Raw genomic sequence first — 21,489 nt, 5'->3', positions numbered from 1 at the left:
CCATGCACCTTCCCGTGCACCCCCAAGCACTGTTGCACCCCCTCTTTGCCCATCATCAACCTCCAGCTCTGCCCATGGGTTTTCCCTTTGGGCTGTCAGCAGTTTTGCCAGCTCGCTCTCAAAATAGGAAGTGGCCAAAGCAAGCAGAGATACCTGAACCTGCCATCCACCCTCTACTTGTCTGGATTCAAGATGTTCTGAAGCTCTCCCCTTTCTATTTCTATCCTTATTGTCATCCTGCTTTGAGAGGAAGGTCTATTATTCCCCCCTCCTTTTCTCTCGGCAAAAATGGGACATTGTTTCTTCTTTCTTTGATTTAAAAGCCAAAAACAGTTATAGGAAACTGTTCAGCAGATGTTTTACAGTTGGAACCTAGAAAAAAAGTTAAAAAGAAAAAAATAAAAGCTCTCCAATTTTGCTCGAGGTTCTATATTTAGCCCGATGCTTCCTCCCATTCAGGGTTTGTGTTGGCATAGGCGAGGCGTAGGTTTAAGCACTTTGATTGTAGTATTTATTTTATTTCTCCCATTTGCTGCATCCATTAAAATCTGGAGCTCGCTGCACAAGCTAATGAAGCTCATTCAGGGAGGAGGTAAATCCAGCTTGTTCTGCGTCCCAGTGAGGTCCCTTGCAGCCCACAGATGCTCAGGGCGGGATTGAAGGATGAAGGGTTTCTCATTCTATTTGCATTAGGGTGAGCAAGGCTGTGGCCCTGCGCATGGCAGTGCCCAGTGCTGGTGCCCAGGGTGGCCCCAATACAGTGAAACTCTGGGCTGAGGTTTATGAAGTCTCAGAGGGAGATTTATAGGCACTGAATGAAGTGATGCTGTGAGCCTCCATGTGCTGAAAATGGCATTCGCTGGGTCTTGGAATGAGCTTCAATCAAGACAGCCAAAACTCATCCTGTAAAAGCCTTCCCCAGGCCAGACCCCTGCTGACTTCAAAAACCCAAAGACTCGGTACCAGCTGAGCGAGACCTGGATAAGGCTGAGGGTTAACATCGCCAGCCGTGTGTGTTCTTCCCTCAACCAGAAACAACAGGAGAAACCTCATCTTTGCACCATGAGCTTATACTGTGGGTGGGAAATAAAGAACCCAGAAGATTGATGTTAATGAAGGTACAGCTTGTTTGCTGCAGCTGATCCAGTGACTAGCCCAGGGACCCTTTGCAAGCCTCCTTATCCTAATGGCAAGCCAAATCTTGGACCAAAAGCAAAGCCTGTACTTGCTTACTATAGGACGTTTTCAGCCAGAAAAAGCTGTGCTATAGTCTTATTTCCAGGGCTGCAAACCCCAGAGCATCTCCACTGAGATGGGAAATGCATGTGGTCACCCAGATATAAGGCAGGGAGGACTTAATCACCACTGGGGCATAGGCTGGCCTTAAATGTGACACAGGGCATCATTGGCAGTGATCTTGGCTGTGGTTTCGAAGTTGAAATCAAAGCTGTTTCCAGACATTAATGGCTTGTTTGTTGTCTAAGATGGTGGAAAACCAGATAAAAGCTGTAGCCCAAATGACCTGTTGGGTTTCCAATAGGGCATTGTTGGTGCAGTTTCTAAATAGCCTGCATTAGAAAGACAGAGCAATTAAAAAGGCAAACTCACCCAAATTCATGGGCTGAGCTCTGGGATGCTCAGAGGATAAAGGTCTAATTCATTGAAAACTCTTTGGCCCCTTTATTTAGGGTTTCTCTATATTACATATGCAGACAACCAGGAATGTCATTTTTTCCAGACTGCTTTTTGCATATATTAGGATTATTTGCTGTTCATCAGCTCACCCAGCTGTGACCCCCCCTCTTCTCCTTCCCCCCTTGCTCTGCTTAAAACCCCCAGGCCCACACTGGCTCCTGCAGAAGGCAGGCTGGGGCATCCGAAGCTGCCCAGGATGGCTGGTTATGGAGACCTGCAGTGGGTGGAAAGGTTCATGAAACACTTAGAGCAGGTCATAGGACACTGGTGAGGGTTCCCTCTCTCCGGGGTATGTGTGCCAGCCTCAGCCATCCCCAGAGAATGGATGCTGGGGTTGTTCAGCCTGGAGAACGTTCCAGAAGATCTTAGAGTAGCTTTCAGTGTGTAAAGGGGCCAACAAGAAAGATGGAGAGGGGCTTTTGACAAGGGCCAGTGGGGACAGGATGAGGGGAATGGCTTTAACCTGCCCGAGGGGAGACTGAGATGAGCTCTTAGGCTCTTCCCATTGAGGGTGCTGAGGCGCTGGCACAGGGTGCCCAGACAAGCTGTGGCTGCCCCATCCCTGGCAGTGCTCAAGGCCAGGTTGGACACAGGGGCTTGGAGCAGCTGCTCCAGTGGAAGGGGTCCCTGCCCATGGTAAGGGTTGGAGCTGGATGAGCTTTAAGGCCCCTTCCAACTCAAACCATCCTGTCATGCTATGAATCTATGATGCTGAGACCTGGGCATGCCTTTGTAGTGCTGCATGGGAGATGTGAAATGTTCCTTAACGCAGCCTGTGTCCGGGTGGAAACCTGCTCGGCCCTGGGAGTGCTGATAAATGAGATGCTGCTGCTTCCCCTCCCTCCCACACACTTCCACTTTCACTCCACATGTGGGACCCAGCACTGCAATCCCAGCCTGGCCATAAATCACCCCTCCATCGCCAGGCAGCCATGGTGACAGAATGTATAAGCCTGCTGGTACAAGCACTGTTTTCCCTCTGTCTTCCTCCTGGAGCTCTCTATGTCCTTCACAGAAGGGAGCATCTCTCCTCTTGGGGGATGTCACCTGTGTCCTGTTATCCTGCCTGAGCTCCCCCGATAATCGACAGAGGATTCAAAAGAGAATGTGTCCAAATGTGCCTTGTGGAGCTCAGGAATTAGATATGAAAAGGCACAGCTGTTCCAAAAGCCTCTGCTTTGTCACAGCCAAACTTTCCTTGACCTGGAACCATGTGCAAAATAAACAGGGAGGTAAAGGACATGTTAATAACTCATTTCCACAAAGCCAAGCCTCCCATATCTGCTACTGTATTATTCTCCTTCTGCTCGCTCTGGAAACAACATATATTTTATCAGATACATGTATTTTCGCATTGGTTTAGGTGGTCCATTAGAGCACTGTGCTGAAATGTCTCCAGCCTATGTGCAGCTCATAGTGAAGAACTTCCTCATACCTTACCTAAATCTCCTCTCAGTACCTAGACCAGTATGTAGAGAGCATGAGGAGACCAAGCTCTCAGACACAGCAACAGCATGAATGCCAATGCCAGCTTCGCATTCATTCTCCTCCTGGTTTAAGCATAATAAGCATTTTCAGAATGGGGTTTATAGGACATTTTTGCTGCGGTGCTAATCTTATGTTTTCCCAAAGAAGATGCAAAGGGAAGCAGTTAAATGATCCCGATTCGTTTTCCATGTTTTTATACCGGCTTGAAAAGCAGTTGACTCCTTAAAAATGTCAAGATTTTGATCAGCCTTTTGAATTTCACTGCAGCAAGATGCAGGGAATCTGTGACCAGATAAAAGGAAACCAAAATATCTCTCTTTTTTTACCCCCAGTGCTAATAGTAAGTTAAGTAATAAAGAGCGAGTGATTAACTGGCTGCTGAATTCGTTTTGAAATCTGGCCAGATGTGTTTGAGCAGGAATTGTTAGCTGATAGCAGTCTTGTGTATCTGATCTTTATTTATACGCTTGCCTGGGAAAAGAGCACTTCTGAAATCTGGCTTTATAGTCTCAGATTAAATGATTGGGGATGAGGATTTGAATTCGCAGATCTGAAGAGGGGCTATGTGATGAAATCCTATCTGAGTGTATCAGCAGCCTAACAAAAGACCCTCCTCCCAACCAACAGGCCTAATTTTTCTTGCAATGGAAAACTGGTCCGTGATGACTGATTTTACAGCTAATATCTTCATGAGTTGTAATCGATTTCCCTTTTTCTTACAGTTTTCAGGAGTTCCTGTGCATCCCTCCCCATAGCTGTTAATGGTGGGAGTGAGGAGGTTACAATGATGATATTCACATTGGCCCTTTAGAAAAAGGATGATTTTTTCGGTGTGCTTACAAGGCAAAATTCACATATGTGCATTTTAAGGCCTTAAACTGGCAGTGTTATGGCTACAGCTTCCCCAGAGATGTTGCTTAATGTCAGAGTTAGAGCTAAGTGGAAATCCCTCACTTCCACAATGAAAAGATGGATGGGACTTGGTGTTGTTGTGGGTTATCATACATATATATGTATTTATAGGCATGTGTATGGACTAAAAATGAAAACTCGAAAGCTGAAGAAGGGAATTTTTCTGCACATAGTATCACACCCAAGCCAGTCTGTTGTTTTCAGACGTTTATTATTTAAAGCCTGTTTCTGTGCTGCTCTCGTACCCCTTATAGAAGTGAGATAAACCACGTATGAGCAAGTTTATAGCAATTAACTCAATCCATATGAAGGGGATTTAACTGTAGCAGCCTCTAACCTAATATAGACTCACAAAAGTCATGTGTGGACCAGTTTTGAACTGCCATAGACCCTGAACTGCTTCTCTTTTAGTGTATATCTGAGTTTCACTGACTGTCACTGACTGTGTGCATCCATCATGTCACATCCATGATGACTGCTCTCAGCTCCTGCCTGACCCAAGGATGGAATGAATTTAGGCAGGACAAGGGGGAATGGTTTTAAACAGGCAGAGGGGGGGATTAGATGAGACATTAGGAAGTTCTTCCCTGTGAGGGTGCTGAGGTGCTGGCACAGGGTGCCCAGAGAAGCTGTGGCTGCCCCATCCCTGGCAGTGCTCAAGGCCAGGTTGGACACAGGGGCTTGGAGCAGCTGCTCCAGTGGAAGGGGTCCCTGCCCGTGGTAAGGGTTGGAGCTGGGTGAGCTTTGAAGTCTCTTCCAACCCAAACCAGTCTGGGGTTCTGTGATTCTGCATAAACCCCTATTCTCTTGCTTCTGAGGACAGAGGTTTCCCCTTGACTTCGAGAGGGCAATCAGCACCTTTGGGCTGCATACAAGGAGGCAATTAACTGGGTGTCCATCCCTGACCTGCTGGCTGGAGCCCTGGTGGTGCCTATAGTTTGCTTTTGAGACTAGCCAGCAACAGAAAGCCTCAGCACCTGCAAACCAGATGTGCACAGCTCTTGGTGGACCATTGCTGAAGCATCTGGGGCACAGGCTGCGTGTCATTGCCTTGGTTTTGAGGAGGGGCTGGGGACAATGCTGCTGCAGCCTGGACAAACCTGCCATGGTATTTACACACCCAGGCAGCTCACTGATGTGGCTGTATCACCTTTTTCCAGGGCAAACAGAGGCTGGGAAGGTATCCCTGCAAATCAAAATCCTTTCTTTTTTGCTCCCTTCTACAAGGGTCAGCATGCAACACCAACTAGAAGCAGATAGATTCAGGCACTCAAGGTCATTTTATCTGTTCCTGCTCTGTTTTTCCACTGTAATATGGAAATGATGATACTTAAAGCAATGTAGAAGCTTATTATATGCAGCTTGTCACCTTTAGTGTTTTATGATCCTCTAGCAGGACCACAGGTCTGCAGGATCTCTCCCTGGGAAGTCATCTGGGGGCTATGAGGCAATAGGGGACAGTCAGTGAAACTCAGGTTGTGTTGAATTTTGCCCAGCACCAGGATGCAAACCACGACCCTCTGCTGTCATAGCCACTTTCAGCATGATGCTGCTCTCATTTTCCATCCACTCCTCTCATGGTGATATGGGTAGTTTATTGGGAACGGGGCTGTTTCTGCTGACACTTATGTCCAGCACTTCCCAGAAGGAGCCTGTGTGCCCACGTGCCCCTAAATTTAAGCAGCCTACCAATGCACAACCTGTGGAACATCCACAGGACACCTCAGATTCAGTAAAAACATTAATAACTGCTTAAGTTCAGCATTAAGGAATCATTTAATTTTTTTACAAGTACAAAGAAAATCCAAACCATCTGGAATGGAAAGTACTTCTCCAAGCACAACGGCTTTATGATGAATTCCATGAGCTACCCGCAATTCAACCCAACTTTGTGTTGGGAGCTGAAGTGACCGGTTTAGGTGACTGATGGGACAGCAGTGACCCTGAAAGCAGCTGGCCATGTGTGAGCAGAGGGAGGTGATCTGCACGCAGCAGACATCATGCTGCCTCATAAGAAACAGCCCAAACCAGAAACCTCTCATTTTGCAGACACACAGTCCATTGGACAGTCATAATAGAGAGGCTATTAATATATAGATTACTGTATTGGAAGAACCGTCTGCTGCAGAGCAAAGCATCCAGCCCAAGGAAAGACATCTTGTTTGCAGCTGCCAGCGAGGTTATCCTGCAGCCTAGGGAAGAGTTGCCCAGATAAAAATGGATTGCTGGATGCATTCCACCCCTTTGGTGCTCAGACGTGACCGAGCCTTTGTACCAAAGCCCAAGGAGACTGGAAACCTTCCCAAGAAGATGGGAACCATGTAAATCATTTCCTGTTTTAAAATAGCTACGAGAGCCATCCGTGCCTTATGGCTGCAAGTCAACAGGTAACATCTATTCGGGTCACCTGTAGCTGTGTGCTTCTAAGTTAAGGGCTAGAGGAGAGATTCATTCTTCATTTAGGAGAAAATCCTCGAAGGATCTGTTAACAGTTTTATGTGCATAAATATTGGGGGTTCTTATTATTTGTCACCAGGTGCATATGAGCAATGTCTTGGACTGGGGGGTGTGAAGAACAGGAGGGACCTTTATGCCTGTGAACACTAGTTCTGCACATTTGATTCCTCTGGGAAGCATTTGGAAGCAGTAGATGCCTGAGAAGCCCTGTGCAGGCAGAAATTATCCACGTGAGAGCAAATACAGCTTTGGTCTGCACTTTGCCAATGTGCATCCAAAATACCCAGTTTTGGGCTGGGAAAGGCTGTCCCCAGGAGTTATTTCTCTCCCCAGACAATCAGTGCTGCAGTGACAGGGCTTAGATGTACATGCTGCTTTTAATTGTGAGGATGCTGCAATCTTCCCTGAAAGCCAGGGAAGGGCTGAGTCCCATGGCTGTGTTCTCGGTTTTTGCTGCTACATTACAGCTTGCCATTAGGATTTCTAGGGGGAATCACAGCAGCTGTTCCCAGCCTCCCATTTTGCCCATAAACAAGATGTCCCAGAACAGCACATCTGCAACCCTTGGTGTTTGGGCTTTGCCTCTCTCCTGGGGCTGCTGGCAGGGGTTGCTCACACAGGCGGCGTGACAGGGATCTGTGACAGGGATGTGTGACAGGGATGTGTGACAGGGATCTGTGCTGCAGCCAGGGAGGATTTTCAGCCTGGAGCCCTCTCCTGGAGGAAAAGGCAGCTTTACTGCCTGGAGAGGCAGGATGGGCATGTCCTCCTGCATCCAGGATCGGGGGTACTGATGGGGCTTCGGAGGTCCCTGGCCATGCTGGGAGTATGTTAGGTGTTGGGAGGGGGTCATTTACCTTGAGGGGTTTGGAGTGAGCCCACTGCAATCTGTGTTTCTGCCCTCTTCCCTTTTCCAGCCCAGCTGGGAAAGCACTTGTCTGCCCTTCTGGTCACAGCAACCTTCTCCTCTCTAGAGAGCCCCTGGTCTCCTCCTTTAGCATCTGTGTTGGAAGCAGCCTTTGGGTGATGCAGGTTGGGACTATTATCTCCATCAGAGGAGGGAGCCAAACCAGTGCCTCCCAGAGCTGCCCAAGCATCTCCCCTCCCTTGTGTTTTATAGAAGGGGAGTTTGACTTCAGCCTTTATGCTTTCAAAAGTAAACAGCAGCTACCAAGGGTGGGTGTCAGGGTGGTAAGCCTGGTACCAGAGGCTCATGATAAGGGGGTTTAGGTATGCTGCCAGGCTGGGTCTATCCCAGGACTGGGGGTAAGGCAGGCAGCAGAAAGCACAGTGCTCTGGAGCCAGCAGTGCCCTGGGATATGCAGGAGAGCAGGAAAGGCTGAGGTACCCAGGGACCTTTTAGGAGGAAACAGCATTTTCTACCATTAGCCTCACAAGCAGCAGCTGAGCTAAGGGTGGGGAATCATAACATGGGTTAGTAGGGCTAGATAAACCTCACCCTGGTCATGTTCTGTGTGCTTTGGTTTTAGTTATGGTGCAGGAATAATCACCACCTCACAGGGACTTCAGGGGCTGGCACAACACTTGTGAAGTTACTCAGATTGCATTACAGGATGCAGGAGAGCACAGACCCAAAGGCCACAGCACTGGGGGGCCAACAGGAGGCTCCCCCATAACCAGCTTTAATCGTTCCACTGGCATGCCATCGACCAGAGGTGGATTTTCCTGGCTGGCAATGGCTCCAGTGTGGAGCTTGCCTTTCCCACCGCCCTGGATGCGGAGCTGACCACTCCCCCTCCCTTTGAATAGGCGGCCCTGCTGCAAACACTATGGTATTTCCATCCTCTCCAGCTCCAGCGCAGAGGATAACACCAGGTAGTTGGAAAGAGATCGGAGACAAGTGTGGGAAGCGGTGGAGGACATAAACTTTCCCCCTGATCTTTCAGCTAAGTAGTAAGTGGTGGTGGGAGAGAATCTCTTTAAGCTCTTTTGTGGGTTGTAGGTACCTGGGTTTGTTTTCAGGACAGCTAAGACTTGTTTTGCTGGTGATTTACTCTCTCCATTTCCAGTTTCACCCAGCAACCGGTTCATGTGTTTGCTAGGAGTACTGCAGGAGCTTCTATAAATGTCTGAGCTGATGCTTCCCTTTAAAAACCCCTTCTCTTTTTATATATAGAGTCTATAAATTGTATATGTATGTTTAAGAGAACATTATTATTTTGCTCATCTAGAAGGCTATGCCTTGGCATTATTACCATGGATTAGATGTGCAGTTCCTTTCATGTTTTGAGTTGCACTTTGATTTGAATGGGGGTTGGTTCGTTTTCCTTGCTAGGCAGGGGGAGAAGCAAAGTCGGATGCTCACTCGACTCCCTCCAGCCCTGTGCACAGACAGATAGGGAAGGTGTAGCCCCTCACACCGGGATTGATTCCTTGCCTTTGGGGGGAATGCTTGTAAGGGCTTTGCTGCCACATCCCAGCATGTTTTCCATAGCAATGCCAGCCCCCAAAGGGCAGAAAGTGCCACAGGTGCCAGCATTTGCTTTTGGGAGGAACCGGAGCCCTAAGTGTGACAGCCACAGGGATGTGCTGCTGTGTTGCTGCCGTTCTGTGGAAGGGGCATGATCCTGCCCCCCTCATCCAGCCAGAAAGAGCCAGTGGGAATTGTGAGTCCCTGAGGAGCACAGCCAAGGCCTTCACCCTCCTCATTAGCCTCTAAATCATTGCTTTGCATGTGGCCACTCATTTGGTAGCACAGTTACCATAAGCTTCCCATCCTGTGCTGTCAACTGACACCTTTGGGGGCTGTGGCTGGGTCCAGAGCGGTTTCCTGCTTACAGGCTTTTCCTGATGCCTCTGATTTGGGTGGGTTTTAAGCCTTCCCCTGCCTGCCATGTAAACTGTTTGCTGGGCCATAATCCCTGACCAAGCCCCCTTTGCCACAGGGCAGTTTGGGCTCTCCTTGCTGGGTCATATCCTTCCCTGATGCAAAGGATCCATTGCTAAGCAGTGGGAAACTTATCTGGCTCTTCCCTCTGCTTTGCTTTGCCCCAGCTGAGGATCTGGCTCATGATGTTGTGCTGCAAGACTGTTATTTCACAGAGGCACATTCATGAGTGAAATAACAGATGACCTAATTAACCCCCCCCCCCCCATTCACATCTTCCTGCAATTGCAAGTAGGTGTTATGATCCAAGAGAGAGCAGCAGGATTTAATGGCGACAGCCTCTGTTGTTGAGTCTCCCACCTAAACCCCTCTCCTTGCCATAGCCCGCACTGTCAGCTCGCTATGGATGTGGTGGTGCTGTTGACGGTGGTGTTATTTCAGCTTAACTATATATAACTATATATATAACTTTCAGCTTAACTATATATAACTATAAATAGTAGCCAAGGAATAGATTAATGAGCAGGATAAAGGAAAATGTAGAGCAAAAAGATGTTTACTCCCAAGCACAGAGAACAAGGGCTTGTGGGCACGTGTGTGTGGGACTGGTCCAAAGTTTAACTGTCATGGCACTATGTCATGACCACTGTCATCCACCCTGGCTAGATTTTGTGCAGCCAAATGGGAAGGTACTTAAAGCACCATCATATCTCCTTCAGATGTGACAGTTAACGAGGAAAGGAAGAGGCCAGCATTAAAGCAGTGCATGGTGTGCTGACAGGTAGCCTGCTCTGCCCCTGCTACCTGCATCATTCCCAGAAACAGCGGGGACAGCCTCCTTGTGGCAGTGCTAATCTGAATGCAGTCAGTGCTGTGTAGTTAAGAGAGTGGCTGAGGAGCTCAGATACTCACCTTTCACCCTCACTTTCTCCCTATGACCTTAGCCAAGTCGTTTCATCTCATGGAGTATTTACAGAGGGTACAAAAGAGCAATTACTATATTGCTCTCTTTACCATAGCATTACTATTTACTGCCCTGCCTGTTTTGCCTTAAGTAAATCAGGTGTTACCTTTGAGAACACTGCAAAGTTTTGAAATCATGAATGTGGGACCCCCTGGTATGAAACAGAGATGGGGGATGACCAAACTGTTAAAAAGCATGGGTCCTAAAGAGGCAGCAAGAGAAGAATGCTCATTTCTATTCCTTGTGTCCCCAGTTTAGGGATGCTTCTTTTATTTTAAACTGGTGGTAGCATTTAATGAATTGAATGAGGTTTTTAACATGCCAACAGATCAACAAACACCCTTTCCCCTGAGGACTGAATTGGCAAGCGGCCTGGAAAGTGCCAGGATTTCAAGGGTTAAAGCCTTGCGGAAGGATGCCATTTCCAACCCCCCTAAAGATGATGAATTATTACTTGATGTAAAAATGAAGTGGCTACCACTAAGCAGCTTTGGGTCAGGGAGCTGCTAGCGCAGCCCCCCAGGGAGGATGCTCATGTTGAAAGTGCTGCTTCTCATTCTTAAAGTCTTGATTCACCTTCTTGAAGTCAGAAATATATTTGATGGGGTTGCTAATGCTTCCAATTTAATCCTATGGAAAGGGAATCTTGTTGGGATGGAGAGAAGCACCCAAACGCTGTTTTGCTGCCATCCCAGTTGTACCACCCTGCAGTGATACCTTTATTTACTGGTTGGCTTTGAGATGTGGGATGGGCAGAAGCTGAGTGTTGAAACTGGGGAACAATCCAAGCCACAGGGTTTTACAACAGGTAGAGGAGACCCATTACAGAGCACTAGACTGGGCAAGAGAGATGGAGCTTCTGGCTTTGAGTCTGCAACAGGGAAGTTATTGTGGCCTCACTCCCCTTTCCTCATCCTTAAAACAACGTAAAGCACTATATGAGAATACTGTTAAGAGTCTTCATATATCCAGTAGACAAAGTTTGCTTTGTTTTAATACACAGTTTTAATTTCTTCCTACCTTCTGCATGGGGTGTGTGTCAATCAGGAGGATAAATGCTCCTGCCTTTTCAAACTAAGCTTGGTAATTTGTTTAAAAGTAGATATATCCCTTGTAAAAGAGAAGGGAAGGATGTTGAAATGAAATTAACAATTTAATTTAGTTTAGAAATGGCCCAAGAGTCTAATAGCTTTGGCTGGTACTTGATCAGGTCCCCGAATAAATGCTGCTTCTCCCACACATGTTTTCACAATAAGGCAGGAATAATAAGAGCAAACAATAAGTCTGAACTCAAGCTGTTAAGTCATTAAGGATTTTACCAAATGGCTCTGATTCCCCTCTATTTATTAACAGCTCTCAGCAAGCTGTGGATCTTGATTATCTTGGTGTCAATCTGCAGTGATTTCCTTAATATCAGCCAAGTTACCTGCCATGAAGGGAGCTATCATTGAATTTAGTTCAGCTGCAAGCTCCTGAGTGGTCATTAGAGCTATCTAATGGTGGCCAAGGGGAGGGGAGCAACTATTTAGGCTCTTATTAGAGGAAGCTGAAGAGAAGAAAAATATCCCTCAAACATCAGGGAAACTTGCTGACAGTGAGAGATGTATTGGGCTGTGAAGTAGTTTCCTATGGGAAGTGGTGGAAGTTCTGTTAAAATTAGCCTGGACAAAGCACCGCGGAGCTCCCTTTCTGCTGTCATCTTGCCTCCTGGTGCTGGCCTCGCATACCTGCTTTTTCCAGAGCACAATGGTTTTGTGCCTAGAATCTGTTTGCCTGCCTTTTTCTAGCAGGGCTTGTCTCCCAGGCCCTTTTCACAGTGAAAGCCTGTGTCTCTCTGCTGTTTAACTGTCATCACCCACAGAACCTGCAGCTGGTTGGAGGACTGATTCATCTTGCGTGTAAGCTGGGCTTGTCTCAGTGCTACAAATGGTTGCAGAGGCTTGCATTGTATTTCTGATCCCCACTTGTGCTTTTTAACAGTACAGCTTGGAGGGGAAGAGAAACCCAAAAGCAAGCTGTCCTTGCTATAAAACTATTGGAGCTGCTGCCTAGAGATGGTAATTCCCCTTTTCCAGGGCTCGGGAGGAGGTTTCTTTACAGCTCTTACAATCTTAATGGAATTACAGAATGGAACCACAGAATGTTAGTTTAAAGCCATTCCCCCTTCCCCTGTTCCTACATGCCTTTGCCAGAAGCCCCTCTCCAGCTTTCTTGTAGCCCCCTTTAGACAGTGTAAGACCATCTTAGTGATGCTCTTTATCGCACGAAGCCTTCTCCTGGGTGTCAGGATGGGTTTAGTGCTTCTCCTGCCACCGAAGCACATGCTGCTTCGTGCACCAACGTGTGGCTCTTTGCTGGAAGGTTCAGCTGTGCCCTGAGAAAGATGCAAACAACACTCAGCGAGGCATGAAAGTGCTTCTCAAGCACTGGTGCGACTTTGGTGTCTTGATCAAAGGGAGAAAAACAACCAACAAACCCCAACCGCCTATTGCACAAGCTGCAAAGCAGGAAAAAGCTGCTGGTGGGGGCTGCTGGTGAACTGCTGTTTTAATGCTGTAACTCCTTACTCTCAGATGTGTGTGTGGCATTGAAATAGGTGAATGAGCCTGGAGATTTCTGTTTCTCTTCTGCAATGTCTGCCTTGTTTTGGTGCAGTTTGGCAGCACTAGTCTCTAGAGCAAGAGGGAGATCAGTTCATGTTTATATATGGTGATTTACCCTAGTTTAAGGTTAGGATCAGGGGACAGGTATGTGATGCAGAGGGACTGAGTGTCTTGCTCTTCATTAGCTGAGTCACAAGAGTGGGCTCCAAGCACCTTCTTTACCAAGCTGCTGGATGCTGCAGATGCAACTAGATTTAGAGCAAATGTGTTTTAACACCTCCTTAGAGCAGGCTGGTAGGGTGTGCACAGATGCTGAGATTAGTTAAGGCTTCTCAGCCACAGTAACTTGTGATATGGTTGGTTTTCGCTCTAAGTGCAAAGAGAAACAGACTGGGTGATAGGGCAGGAGTTAGTAATAACAAGCAGGAAATGATGATAATAATTTCATACGCATACACATGCAGGTGTTTCACATTTGGCCATTAGTCACAGAGCGCTGTGGGAGCTGCTCTCTGGGGTCCCAGTGAGTGTGGCACAGCTGAGGCAGGCTCTGCCATTTGCAGGGGGTTTGCTAACCCCAGAAATCAAAAGGGAGCTGTTTTGGGGCTGCTGTGTCCTCAGAGAGGTTAAAGCAGTGGCAGCTCTTCCATATCGCAGGTTATGCCTTGTATCAGTGTGATTAAAATAGCTGTTCCCTTTGGTTCCAGGTCATATCCTTCTGCGCCCAGGCTACTCCCTCTTGACTCTTTCCTCCCAGCACCTTTAAGTCATATTCACCAAAACACAAGAAGTGCTTTGGCCCTGCATTTTACACTGTGCATTTAAAGGAGAAGGGGAATAAACATCTGTGTACTTGAAAACTGAGCCATTTGGCACCTCTTTTACCTTAGCTACAGAAACAAGCTGGTGGATGGTTGAAAATCACATCTAACGAAGAGCATTGGTAGGACTCACTCAGAGGAGCACATCCCATCCTAGGAATGACATGTGAAGCTGCAACATGCTCCTGTGGGCTGAGATGGCTACTTAGTGCACTCAGGAATACACCTCAGCAATGCAAGGGCGAGTTTTAGCAAGGGGAATGTAAGCTAATGCAGGACAACAGGAGATGTCTCTTGCAGACAGTGAAGTCCTTTGTGAAACAGACTGTTTTTGAGTAAACCTTTGCAGGAAAGGTGTTGATCCCAACAAACTGACTTGCTTTTTTATATATTATCTCAAAAGAAAAAACCTGGCAACAATTCCCCACTGATTCCACAGCAAAGGAAATATGATCTCATCTTCCCTCAGAGCAGCACCATCAGCTTCCAGGTGATAATTCATTCACCATTGTCAGGCTCTCATCAGTTTACACTAATGGATCTGTGTGTTTGCACTGTTGACACAACGCATCTAATCACAATAACGACTATTAATACAGCTATTTTTCCTCTTACCTTTTCCAGCTTAAACTCATTAAGATGACAGCCTGGTTCTAGCTTTATAAGTGTGAGAAAGCACAGATTTAGCTGATGCTATCAATCTGTACGCCTTCTGCAGCGGAGCATCTAATGTCTGTCTCCATTTCTGCAGGCACCTCCAAGATGATGAGTTACTATATGGACACAACCATTGGCAACCCAGCCCCTTATCCTTTACCTCGCCCTGGAGTGATGGTAAGAAAGGAGTTGGGGTTGTTTTTCTACCCCTAGCAGTGGGTTTTCTCTTTGGTTGCTGTGACATTGCCAGCCCATTCGCTGACACAGCTTGGTGTTGACTGCTGAATACTGCAAGGTTTTACGTTGCTCAGAGCAGCGCCCAAACACTGAGTGTTTACCCAGAGCTTATCTGAACCTCTCGAGCTTGCAAACCTCCACTGGAAACAGGATCGCCGCATCGGATTTCCTGCGCTTGTGTTTAGAGCAGGATTGTTAGGGGTAACCATTGTCCCAGCGCCTCCGCTCCCTGTGCTGACCTTCACCTGCTGCGGATGAATGGAGTGGGATCAGCACAAAGCAAAGCAGGCTTTGGAAAGGTTTCAGTTGGTTTTCTGGGGTTCTCCTGAACTCCTTTCTGTCTGTGGAGCAGTGGTTATCTATAGTATATGTTAGATCCAGGGCATGCCTGTGCTGACTGCCAGCAGCTATGGGACAGGTCTGACAGTGCTTCAAACAAGGGAAATTAGGCCCTTGTTTAGAGAAATCAGATTAATAGATATTTGTGCAAAGAAATGCTGACCAGTGCTAAAGGTACTAGACAAGGTTGGATGAAAGCTGTAACTCTGAGTGGAGACACCAGGCTGCACAGAGACTTGCTAGAAAGCAAGATTTTGTTAAGAAGGAAGAAGAAAAGAGCATGCTGACACATGGAGTATTTCTAACACAGCTCAGAATCTTCCCTTTAAATGGTTCCAAGCATGCATTTGGCTTTTAAGTATCGATTGGAGATGAAGGAAATCTATTTCCCTGCAGGGAAATAATGCTACTAATAAATGAAAACAGCCTGAGTTTTATAGTATATGTTATAGTATAGTATATGCATATATTGTTATCCTCTTACACAATGACATACTCTTATATGTACCGTACATATTATATATATACACATTTATGTATACATGGTAAATACATATATCAGGTATATACAAGCATATACTGTATATATGCACACATTTCATATGTATAAAATAAGATTATATCCTGGGATTATTTTTATATACCCATATATGCTAGTACATATAATACATCTGTTTTGTTTATAAGGTATAAATATAACTCTATGCAATGAAAAGAAACATGTGTAATGGAAAATGACAGTTATAACCTAGTATTACACATGTGGGTATATACCTGCCTATATCACACATGTAATCAATACATTATAGATATATGATGGATTATGAGTAAGCACATAATAATACAGTATAAGATATAGTAATACATAGGTTTATGTAAATATGCTGCCATCTTGCTGCCCTTTATCTTTGCTTCCCCACATTTGTTTATGAAAGGGCTTTTTAGCCCTGTCAAGGCAGCCCTCAGCCAAGCATGTTTGGATGATGCTATTCCTTCTGAGCAAACACTGCTGGCCGAGGGCTCTGTGCCTGATCTGTGAGGTGGACAAGGGGCACTGATTGATGCCTTTCCCTCTCCTGCTCCCAGAAGCAAGGTGCTGCCGGCCCCTGTGATGATCCCTGGGTGACCTGTGGCTTTCAGTCCACCTGCTGCCAGCCCAGGATGTGCTGCCCACTCTGGGATGAACCTGCCACACAAGAGGTGCCCACCGGCCTGGAGCACTACAGCACAGGTAGGACACCATAGCGGGACAGATGTGTGCCACCTTTCCACCCTGTGGGGCTTAGCATCGTGTTTAGGTGAAAACACAAGCCTCAAAGGCCCACCATGCTCTTGTTTGTTGTCCAGCTTGCTCCCCTTGTCTCCTTCCTTTTCTTAGCTATTGTCCTCCTGTCCCTGCCATAGTGTGGGTGTCCAGCTGGAAGAATCCCTCTCCTCTTTCAGGTGGTGATTTTGATGTCCTATATGCACCAAATTTGATGTTATTGACTGCAGCCCTGGTTGCTGCTCCCTGGGGTCTTTACAGACATGGGAAGATACCATGGGAGGCAAGGTGGACATGCTAACAGCCTGGTTGCATCCTCAGCGTTTCTCATGGCATTAGTAGGACTGATGTGGCTTTGGAAAGTGGCCTTCATGGAGTGTTGCAAGAAGCTGAGGACTCTCCGGTTTTATTTCTGCTGTGGTAGTGATTTTGGGTACCTTGTTCTTAATAGCTCATTGTCTTCCTCCATGGGAGGGTGGTGGCATGATCTTCAGGTAACCACAGCTGGAGATGTGTGGTCATGCTGTGCTGTATGGCTGCAATGTGCAGTTCCCTGACTCGGACTAGAGGCTCATCTCTAATGTATTCATAGTTGGAAAGTCGTTACAAAATCACTGGTGACTAATTCTTGCCCCGTGCGTTGTTCTTCAAGCTGAGCTTGCAGTTTGGTCTGCTTCTCATACAGCCAACTTGCAGAACAGATGTTGGGCAGGCAGCTGGTCCTTCTGCCTGTGGGATGGGTGATGAGGCATCAGCAAAGAGCCCTGCTGTACTGCGGTGAGGAGGGGGCTCAGGTATGCCAAGGCAGAGAACTGAGTGAAAGAGCTCAAGTTGCACGACTGACCTCTGCAAAGGGCCAATATGAAGTTTATGTTTCACTTAAGTCCCACATAAGCCTATCATGAAGCACTTAAATCCCATGTAAGCTTTTGCATGGCATGTGCTGGTCTTCTGTGACTTGTTCCTGGCTTGTTAGTTATGCACATTGGGCCCTTGGGAGGGGAGAAGCCCTGATGTTTAGAGACCTTTTGCAGCTGAAGAGTTCAGCAGAACCAGTGCCTGTTGCGATCACATGTATGGTTTGAAATCTCTCCTTGGCAAATATTCAGGCATTTGGGGTTTTTTTCCTCCTTTGGTGAACACTTGTGTGTGAGCAGGAGATGGACACAGAGCGCTGCGCTTGTGGCTGGAGCACAACTCCGCTGCCTATTCTCAGCTGTTCTCATTTCAGCTATTTGCTCAACTCCTGTGGGTGACCTCTCTCAGCGTGATGTCAGTTCTGCTCTGATGAAATCTGCCCTTGCAGCATTTGGATTTACTCAAACGTTTTGCAAATCAGTGCCTGGAAAGTTTTTTCCTTGTGTTTTTTCTGCCCTCTCCCCTTTTCCGTGAAAGTTCTCTCTCCAGGGACCAACATATCTGCAACCCAGATCTTCATTACCCCATGCTGGCGCTGTGAAACTGCTTGTTGCAGAGGCTGCAGCCTGCTGCAAAACACAGGGAAGCCAGTAAAACAAAAAGCTGACATTGTCCTCAATAGGTTTCAATCAAATGTTCGGTCCATTGGGGCAGGTAGGACAGGCCTCAGATGCTCTTGCCTAAGAATGACTTTTCAGTTGTTGCTGTTGCAATGCAAGGTTCTCTTTCTCTGATCTCTTTTCTATACTGTTGTTTCTTCAGTTTCTAATTTTAAATGAGAGGAAACTCACATTTGTATATACCGCTAGGAACAGTCTTTCATTTCTCCTTTGCGTTTTGGGTGCGCATTAAAACCATTTGTCCTCAGTTCTGGTCTAGTAGAGGCTATTTTGGTTTTTATGGTCTTGCTGTTGGTGAAAGAACCAAGTCAACAAGGAAAATGCAAGTGTGAACATATCCTCTTGCAATAGAAACCCACAGCATTTCTAAAGGTTTTAGAGCTGCTTGCGTTTAGAGGAGATATTTTGCCTTTGAAGTTTGGGTGAGTTTATTTACACTGTGCTTGAAGTCCGATAAGATTATTCAGTGATATGGTTAAAGGAAAGCCTGATGTGGGTTTAGCTCGTTGATGAAGACAAGAAGGGGTGGTCAGTTTTGGAGGGTTATAGTTTATTTTGGAAAAGGTATGGAATCAGTTGTATTTGTCAGCTTGCTTCCGTGATCTGTGCTGTATATGTTGGGACCATTAATGCCCCAAGAATCAACCTAAACTGGGTCCACAGCAAGCAAAGGGAGCTGCTGCCTGTTTATGAACTGTATCCCTGCTCTTCTGCTTCAGTGGGAACAGGAGTATTAAGGACATTGCACTTCACCTGAACCATCCAGTAGACCAAAATTAAGGGTGCCATGTGTCTGCCCAAAGCAAAAGGATGCTGAAAGCCACATTTAGGGCCATATGTGTAATTCATAAGCTGATAGTATCCTAATGTTACCCTCTGGTACAATTTTTTTTGGCTGATAAAAGGTTAGGCATAAACTGGAGTGGAGAAAGAGATTTGATAGTGATATTGTAAGCTCAGCATGGACATAGTTCTGGCTGTGCTGCTTTTTGAGCCAAGGCCACTTTGACAACCCCTTTCACTCTGGTCAGGTCTGTTTTCTTTAGTGATAGGAGAGATAAAACTGTTGTTAATGGCAAGCAAGAGATGAAGTGACTCTGGCTGAAGAAGTTTCTCTGTTGTACTGAATTAGCAGGCTTGGACTGAAGGTGCTTCCAGCCTTTTGGACACTACAGGAGCATTTGGGGGGCTTATCCTGCTTTCACTGAGGCAAATGGGATCAGCTTTGGGATTTGCAAGGCGAGAAATTAAAATTAAACTAAAGCCTTTTCTAGAGGAGAAATCAGAGCTGCAGGTCTGATGCCTCTGGGAAAGTCCAGCTGATTTGGGTTAGGCTGCCTGCACTAAGACACTGTTGGAAATAAAAGGGGTCACCTTAGGCTCATCAACAACACTCAGGCCAGTGCTATGGGAAGCCAGCCTCACCCAATCCATCGCTGATGCTGTCTGGACATACTGGCTTATTGCCACCTCTAAACCCACAATATTTGGGGTTGATTAGCTTTGATGGTGGTATGTCCTTGCCTCTGACCCACTGGTGCTTCATGGACATCAGGTCCCTGTAGCCATGGTGGTGTTGTGATGGGTTTGGCAGGAAGGCAAAGCCCTCATAGCTGGAGCAGTGCTGCACTGCTCTGCGCCCATGCAGACAAGATAGGGACAGTCTCACCCTGCTGACTTCAATCCCAGCTCTCAGCTCAGCCTGGACTGCAGGCAGGAGCCCCATGGGGACCCCATGCATCCATGGTGAACTCTCCCTGCTCTTCCCTCTCCTTTGCAGGCACGAGACCTGGTGGAGATCCCCGGAGGAAAGCTCTTTCTGTGAGCACTTTCTGGGCCATCTTCCAGGCCCACGCTCAGAGGAAGGGGGCTTGGGGAGGAGAGGAGAGGAGGGGGAAGGTGCAAGCTGACCAGGCTCGGCCGATGGCTTCTCCAGCTGCAGCACATTTTCCGAGAGAAGCTTTTTTCTTTTTTTTTCCCTTAAAAAAAAAAAGAAAAAAAAAATCTGCATTTTTTCATGTCCTTTTATCCTATTTTTAACTGCGGCCTCCTTCCTTTTCTCAGCCTCCTCCAACACTTTCCCCCCTCCCCTGTGCTGCTGCTGCTGCCTCCTCCGCAGGCTCTCCACTGAGATGAATGCTCTTTCCACGGGGCACACACATCTGCTTGTGGATCCAGAGCTAGCAGGACTTCTGGACTGGCCAGCCTGTCCTCTCCCTCCTTAATAAACGAGGAGCAGGAAAGGGAGGACATGGAGGAAGATGAAGGGAAACAGAACAGGGGGAGCATAAAAGGGGTGAGGCACCATGGGGAGGGATGAGTGAGGTGATGGATGTGAATTCATTTCAGTGCTGTTGCCCAAGCTGCTCATGGTCATTCCCACATCTACAGCTCTCCCTGGCTGTTTGCTCCAGCCCAGGGGATGAAGGAGCCCTTTCTGCTGGGCTCTGTTGTCATCTTCTGGCCTCTGAGGTGAGGTCTGCCAGTCTGTAGCCTGGTTAGAATGGATATTGTGGATCCCAGTTTCACAGGTGAGGAAAACACATGCAGGCCACCCTCATGATGCTCCTTCTGCACCCGCTGCTGTAACCTGCTGCAAGTCATCCCTTGGAGAGGTTGATTTGCACTGGAGCAATAGAATGACAAAAACCCAGGTTTTTGGTTTTCCATTTGTTTTCTGCCTCACTCTGGAAAAATCCCTGTCCTGCCTCCCAAGGACAGACCCCATGGGAGCTCCCTGCATGCTGGGGCATCACCAGAGAATGAGCATGGAGCTCTTTTCCCACTTGAGCTGCCACACAGGGAGGAACCATTGTGCTGGTCCTCTGGATGAGCCTGGATGAAAGCAGGAAGGTTGCTGCTTGCTTTCTATGTGATGCTTCCTGATTTGCTGAGGTCCTCCAGTATAACAGCAGGGTGGGAGCTCAGCACCAGGACCACAGCAACACTGGCAGCTTCAGTGTGCCACAGGGAAGGAGTAACTTGATGTAGAGTCAAGGAAGAAAGGGACTAAGCAGCAGGCTATTCAGGGCTTCTGTGATGCCTTGAGGATGACTGCAGAAGATGACATGTTTTGGGATGGTCTTGGGGTAGGGTTGATCCCTCTGTAGGGATGGTGTGATGTGGATGTCCCTGTTTCTTTTTCCATTGGAGGAAGCTGTTCTACACCACCAAATGCTTGCTTCAAACAGGACACACAAAGCACAGCTGCCTTTTCTTTTTGAGCTTTCCCAAATTCATTTGCCTACAGACCCACAAGTGCTGAGCACTTGCCTCTGGGGATACCAACCAGCAGGAAACCCTTTCTAGGAGGTCTGGGTTGCATGTGGCAACCTTGCAGCAGCACATAGCTGGGCTTTGCTAAGCAGGCATGGAGCAGGGAGGGCAGCAAAAGGGAGGCCAGAACAGGGCTCAATGGGTGATGCCAGGAAAGCCTGGTCAAGCAGATTTAGACCAGACATCAGGAAGAAGTTCCTCCCTATGAGGGTGCTGAGGCGCTGGCACAGGGTGCCCAGAGAAGCTGTGGCTGCCCCATCCCTGGCAGTGCTCAAGGCCAGGTTGGACACAGGGGCTTGGAGCAGCTGCTCCAGTGGAAGGTGTCCCTGCCCATGGCAGGGGTTGGAACTGGATGAGCTTTAAGGTCCCTTCCAACTCAAACCGTTCCAT

At 47.3% G+C, this 21,489-nt stretch overlaps 1 protein-coding gene across 2 annotated transcripts in view; it reads left to right on the top strand.

Annotated features, from left to right (window-relative positions):
• The first annotated feature begins 8,364 nt into the window (after positions 1-8,364).
• ETS1 (ETS proto-oncogene 1, transcription factor) overlaps positions 8,365-21,489 on the top strand; it is a 67,489-nt gene continuing 54,364 nt past the window's right edge. Inside the window, exons 1-3 of one of the 2 annotated variants that reach the window (XM_034069538.1) lie at positions 8,365-8,466; positions 14,540-14,622; positions 16,108-16,252. In XM_034069538.1, coding sequence (XP_033925429.1) covers positions 14,551-14,622; positions 16,108-16,252 — 217 coding nt within the window. In that variant the 5' untranslated portion in view covers positions 8,365-8,466; positions 14,540-14,550. Of the gene's footprint in view, positions 8,467-14,539; positions 14,623-16,107; positions 16,253-21,489 lie in introns of those variants that run through there. The other variant, XM_034069539.1, reaches the window with a different exon arrangement.

This window comes from Melopsittacus undulatus, chromosome 15 (assembly GCF_012275295.1).
Source record: "Melopsittacus undulatus isolate bMelUnd1 chromosome 15, bMelUnd1.mat.Z, whole genome shotgun sequence".
NCBI classification, from domain to species: domain Eukaryota; kingdom Metazoa; phylum Chordata; class Aves; order Psittaciformes; family Psittaculidae; genus Melopsittacus; species Melopsittacus undulatus.
This window is presented reverse-complemented; position numbering and strand designations above follow the sequence as displayed.